General features: G+C 17.2%; 2 protein-coding genes across 2 annotated transcripts; one reads left to right on the top strand and one right to left on the bottom strand.

Annotated features, from left to right (window-relative positions):
- Nucleotides 1–1,291: 1,291 nt before the first annotated feature.
- PGSY75_1314900 (putative TFIIH basal transcription factor subunit) lies at nt 1,292–3,347 on the bottom strand (the record flags this gene model as incomplete). The annotated part of the gene is made up of 5 exons (XM_018787213.1): nt 1,292–2,155; nt 2,281–2,371; nt 2,557–2,692; nt 3,067–3,151; nt 3,318–3,347. The coding sequence occupies 5 exons, from the start codon at nt 3,345–3,347 to the stop codon at nt 1,292–1,294; spliced, it is 1,206 nt and encodes a 401-aa protein (XP_018639955.1).
- A 1,905-nt stretch (nt 3,348–5,252) lies between these two features.
- On the top strand, nt 5,253–5,895 carry PGSY75_1314800 (putative ubiquitin-like protein; the record flags this gene model as incomplete). The annotated part of the gene is made up of 2 exons (XM_018787212.1): nt 5,253–5,567; nt 5,677–5,895. 2 exons carry the CDS (start codon nt 5,253–5,255, stop codon nt 5,893–5,895), a joined length of 534 nt encoding a protein of 177 aa, XP_018639954.1.
- Nucleotides 5,896–6,565: the final 670 nt, after the last annotated feature.

Genomic DNA, 6,565 nt, shown 5'->3' with positions numbered 1-6,565 from the left:
ATTTTTGTTTATTATATATATTGCATAAAATTAAAATTTTTTTTTTTTTTTTTTTTTTTTATTCTTATTTTTTTTTAAGGCGCAATTAAAAAAAAAAAAAAAAAAATAAGGCATGCTCATATTAAAATATATATATTTACTTATATATAATATAATATCTCTGTATATATTATTTAATAATACCCATATAAATATTTCTATACTTTTTTAATAATAAAATAAATTTACATATATTTTTTTATATATAACTTTACTGTTATATTATATTTATTATTATTTTTTTTAATATTTTTAAGCTATTTTAAGAAATAAAAAAAACAAAAAAAAAAAAAAAAAAAAAAAGAATAAAAAGAAAAGTTAATTATATTTAATAATATATTAGTTTTTAAATATTTAATTGAAAATGTTTCTTTTTCTTTTTTATTTTTTTCTTTCTTTCTGTGTAACCTATAAATATTTATAATTGAATGAAAAGGAATTATAAAGGATATATTTTTCTGTTCTATATGATATACATTTTTAAAATATTTATATTATAGGAAATTTTATGAATCACCTAATTAGTAATAGTATTATAACTTTGATGATATTTGTGTATTTTCAACATTTTTTTTCTTATAATATGAACTATATGAAAATAATTAAGAAATATTTTTATAACATTTGTTTATATGATTCATAAATTATATGCTCATTATATTTCTTTTATATAATTGAAGTATATATAAAAAAAAAATTATAATATTTTAATTATTATATTTTGTGTCGATTTTTGGTTTTTATATTATTTGTGAAAATATAAAAGAAAATAAATCTTAACAATTACCACAGACAATGGAGACTTAAAAAATTTGTATTATATATCACTTATAAATGTGTATATAAAAATAAAAAAATCAAATGAATAAAATATATATATATATATATATATATATATATATATATATATATATATAATATATGGTACAGAAACTGCGATGAATATATATTCTACATATATATATTATAATATACATGGTTCCTATATGTTTTATTTTGTTGATTTTTATACTAAAATGTAAATTTTACAAATATATATATTATTAGTAATAATAATATAGTATAAACAATATAATATTATTAATTATTATATTGATGAAGTATATATAAATCATAATGACTTATTCATATATATATTTAAAGAATATTATTATACCGTTGTCATGTATTAGTCCATATATTATTATATTATCTTATATTTTCATATATATATTAATATATTAATATATATATATATATATATATATATACATTATGTATCATTAATTAAACAGAAGGGACATTGATTTAATTCTTCATGTATAAAAATATCACATTCAAGACAAAAAATATGTTGACATTTTGTACATTGGTATATTTTGTTATACAATTGTTGATTACATGATGAACATACTTTATATATTCCTTGTTCATTTTTTATTTCTATGAATAAAGGGGAACCTTGAAGATTATTTGTAATATGTGAAAGATCGTGCATTGATATTAAATGTATACCACATACTTTACATTTGGATGGTATTTTGCAAGTATAACTATTACAAAAATTACATACATATGTATCAGTATTTAATTTCCCATGGCATGAACACATTATTTGTGTACTTATTTTTTTCTTTGTTGGAAAACATATATGAATTAATTGAGGTTCCATACCTTGCATCCATAAAGGTGTTTCAGCATTATTATTTATTTCATTCATTAAAGAATTTTTACTTGTACATATTTTATAAAAACCATTAGATTTTTCACAAATATGCTTTAATATATACATTTCTGGAGCTATTGAAATACAATTTACATATATATTACTTTTTACTAATAATTCTAATACATTTAAAATGTTTTTCTTATCACATGTTCTTATAGATCCATACATTATTAAAACCTCTTTTGTACCATATAATGGCATATCGATTAATAAATCATGTGCTATCTGTAATCCTTCTTCCAATGAAGGTGAACCTTGAAGACCTGCTGTTCTTTCCTTTAATATCGAATTTAATATATCATCTACATTTGATGTAAATGGTTGTATTAATTTGGCTGAACTATTCTTTAAAGCTACTACACCAACATGTCCAACAGGATTCTTGAAGAAAAAGTTTTTTAGAAATGACTTCAAAAAAAATAAAAATAAAAAGAAATAAAAAATATATATATATATATATATATATATATATAACATATAATACGCATGTATTTTCATTTTCATTTTTTTTTTATTTTTATTAATCTTATTACTTCCACACATTCTAAAGCTACATTTATCCTATCTGGTTTTAAATCCCTTTCTTTCATACTACTAGACATGTCAAATAGAATGATTATGTGTCTACAAATAAAATATATATATATATATATTTACATAATACAAAGAAAAAACAGCTATTTTTTTTTCCTTTTTTATACACCTTGTAATTAAAAAAAAATAATGGCATATTTAGAATAAATTGTATTAAGTGTAAATAATATCAGTTAATAACATATACATATATTTTATGGGTTATTTTTAGATACCTAAATATTCCTTTCCTTAAAGAAGATCCTTGGTTCTTTTTATATTTCTCTTTATTTTCATTTTCGTCATTCTCTTGGCTAACATGTTGTAGCACACCATTATTTTCTACCAGCAAATTCCATGATCGTTCAACATCTGAAGTGTTCAGAAAAGCAAAATTGTACAAATAATGTTATATATATATATATATATATATATGGATGAGATAATATAAATATTTAATCCTTATAATATCAGTAATAATACGTATGTTGAATAAGTGATATTCATATATTATATATGACGGAAATAAATATATATGTTATTATGAGAAATATGGATAAGGTAACAATATTTTTATCCAATTGAAATATTATAATTATAAAAAAAAATTATGTACACTTAAAATTAATACAATAAGAAATATAATATAAAATTCATTATATATATTTATAATATTTCTTGTTTTTTTTCTTTTTTTCTTGACCATATGTCCTTATATATATATATATATATATATACATACATACCTTGTTCCCATGTAAATTTCCCAGTTATCTCTTCAAATATTTCATTTTCGTCAAAATCTCTTACAACATCTTCAACAAAAATGACCTATATATATTAATAAAAGAGATGGAAAATATTATATAAAAGGAGTATTCAACATATTTAAACATTTTAAAACACCACATAATATAACAAAATAATATATATATATATAAATATTATATTATATAGTTATATTATGTATATTATTTTATTTTTATTTTTTTCCAACTTTATTTTCACTATTTTGAGGATTTTGCATTATTATTAAGATACCACGGAAATATTCATTTTTACTCTTATGAATATTTAAAAGTTTTTTTTCTCCTCTTTGTTCTTTATATTTTCATATTAAATGTTATTCAACATATTATTGTCATTAAATTTTTTTTTCAGGGCATGACAAAAAATGTTTTCAATTAATAAAAAATCTATAATAATAATATATAATTATACCTAATTTTGTAAAGCTTCAAATATGAAAATATGTATATATATATTATAATTTTTTGTTAATTATATATTTTGTCATAAAAAATTATGGAAATAATACAAATGAAAATGTTCATTTATGTATTCATTATAATATATAATTATTTTTTTTATTATAAGAAATAATTATTTATTTGTGTTATTTATACATGCACAGAATATGTATTTATTTAAATGTTTTTATAATTCTTATGTTCTATATATATAATTTATATATTTTAATTATTATTCTGATTCATAAAAAGAGAAAAAAAAAATATGTAAAAGAAGAAACAAAATTTTTTTATAACATATTAGATGTAATTTTCATTTTAAAGTATTACTTTAATTTTAAGGTTTAGAAAATATTATATATTATTATTTTATTTTATTTTATTTTTTTTATATCATTAAAATGTAGTGATGTTAAAAGTATTACATCATATATATGTAAAGGAATGAAATAAAAAATATTATATTAATCCAAAAGAAAAAACAATAATACATTTTGCTGGTAATAAAAATGTTATATTATTTTAATACATCCTAAAAACATTTTTGAATTTATATTTTTCAGGGTTTAATAAGACATATACCTAATATGAAAAAAGATGTTTAAAAAGAACACTTTTTTCTTTTTTTTTTTTTTTTTTTTTTTATATTATTAGCACATAAGAAAATATTTTTATGATAAAAGTAATATTTATTAATTTGTTCTTAATGTTATTTTATAAATATTCTTTTTTTTCTTTTTTTTTTTTGAGATAGAAGTATTACAAAAAATAAAAAAGTATATGTATATTATAAATATAAATATATATATATATATATATATATATATATATAATTTTTATAAGTGTATGAAATAAATTTTATTTGTCATTAATTTGTAAAATATCGTTAATTCTTATAAAAAAAAATTCATACAATTTTTCTGAATAAAAATAAAGAAACGTTTCAAAATTATTGGGTCCTCATTTTATGTAATATAATTTTACCTTAGAATAATCGTAGTTCATATTTTTGGTTAAAAATATTATTATAAATATTTTAATTAGAAAATAATATATATATTAGACTATAACATTTACATATATACATATTTTGTTTAAGAAATACAAATAAGATTTGTTATTATGATGATAATTATATTTTTTAAAAGGTCTTTTAATAATTAAGAAATAAGTATAAATTTTATATTATATGAATAGATGATGTTTAAAATATAATTGTAAACAATTAAATAATTAAAATAATAAATATAATGTGATTGTCCTCTTTGCTATTTCTACAATTAGTATTTTCTTCTTTTTATTTTTTTTTTTAATATATGGAATATATTTTTATATATTATTATTCAATATCTCAAATTTTTTATTATTATAAGGATTTCCAAAAAAGACATTATCTATATAGAGAACAATATATATATATATATATATATATATTTATTTATTTATATGTGAAATTAAAATTTAAACATATATATGTAACTGCATAATAGCTAAATGCTACTTTTAGTTTATTACTATTTAAGGTAATTATTACTTCTACGTTATATTTCATGTTTCTTTAAAAGATCTAATATATAAATAAAGTAAAAAAAAGCAATACATGTAAATACTTTCATTACCATATTGTATATACACCCATCTTTATTTCAACACAAATTATAAATTCCTCATATATATTGAAAATGGATGAGTTAACATATATGTATAAATATAAAAAGATGAATGAACAAAAAGTAATTTATGTTAATAGTATTGGAAATTTTTTAAAAGAAATAGAATATCATGATGATAATAAAATTTATGAAGTATTAAAAAAGAATAATTTATTGAATGAAGATAATAAATATTTATATCAAGGGAAAAATGGACTTTTAAATTTAGATAAAACCTTTTCATATTATGAAATAAAAACAGGTGATACTATTTATATTTTGCCTGAACCGGATCCTTTGCCTTACTTGATTTATCTGTTTCATCAAGAATCGGGAAAAGTATATGTAAGGAAAAATAAAAAAATTAAACAAAATGATGTTATATATATATATATATGTATTTATATGTATATATTTGATTATACGCTCTTTTTTGATACATTTGTATCCTTAGAGCATTGAATTAAATCATATGGATTCGATAGATATGTTACACAAACAAGTGGAGAGAGTCTTAAAAATTGAAGAAGAAAATCAAATATTAATATACAATGGAAAATGCCTACACAAAAAAAAAACATTGAAGGAAGAAATGTTAACAAGGGAAAGTTTAGTTACCATATTGGATAAAAGGGACATACCTGATATACAAAATGGAAATGAAGAGTTATAGTGAATTATAATATACTAATTATTCATATAAATAATAATAATAATAAAAGAGCATAATGGTATATATATATATATATATATATGTGTATATATTTATTTATTTATCTTAATAACACCCTTTTTCAATATATTAGTAATATTTTTTTTTTCTTCACACACATGAACTATATATAAGTATTTATTATATTACTCCCATTATATATTTTTAAAATACATACTATAATTAATTTATTTATTTGATTTTCCCCAGCCATATGGCATTTAAATAATATAATTAAAAATATGTATTCATATGTGTATATGTATCTTCTTATTTCTCTGTTTGTTTTCTTTTATTATATATAGTTAATTTAAAATACATCCATGTTAATGACAAATATATCTATAACTCAAATATTTAAAATAAATTATTATATATTTGTACACATAAGAATATAAAAGATAGGGATTTTGAAATATATAAAATTAATAAATATTATATAGGTAAAGAAAATCTTTATAAATATAAATAAAAAAAAAATATATATTTATTATATTTACACGTATGGATATTTAGTTTCCTAATTAGCAATTTTTTGTGATTTTTTTTTTTTTTTTTTTTTTTTTTCTTTTACTATTGAAAATTATTATTTTGTAAACCTTATATTCTATTATTATTTTTATATTTATAT

The sequence above is a fragment of the Plasmodium gaboni genome, chromosome 13, assembly GCF_001602025.1.
Source record: "Plasmodium gaboni strain SY75 chromosome 13, whole genome shotgun sequence".
Lineage (NCBI taxonomy): Eukaryota > Apicomplexa > Aconoidasida > Haemosporida > Plasmodiidae > Plasmodium > Plasmodium gaboni.
The sequence above is the reverse complement of the archived record's forward strand: the minus strand, read 5'-3'. Positions and strand labels throughout refer to the sequence as shown.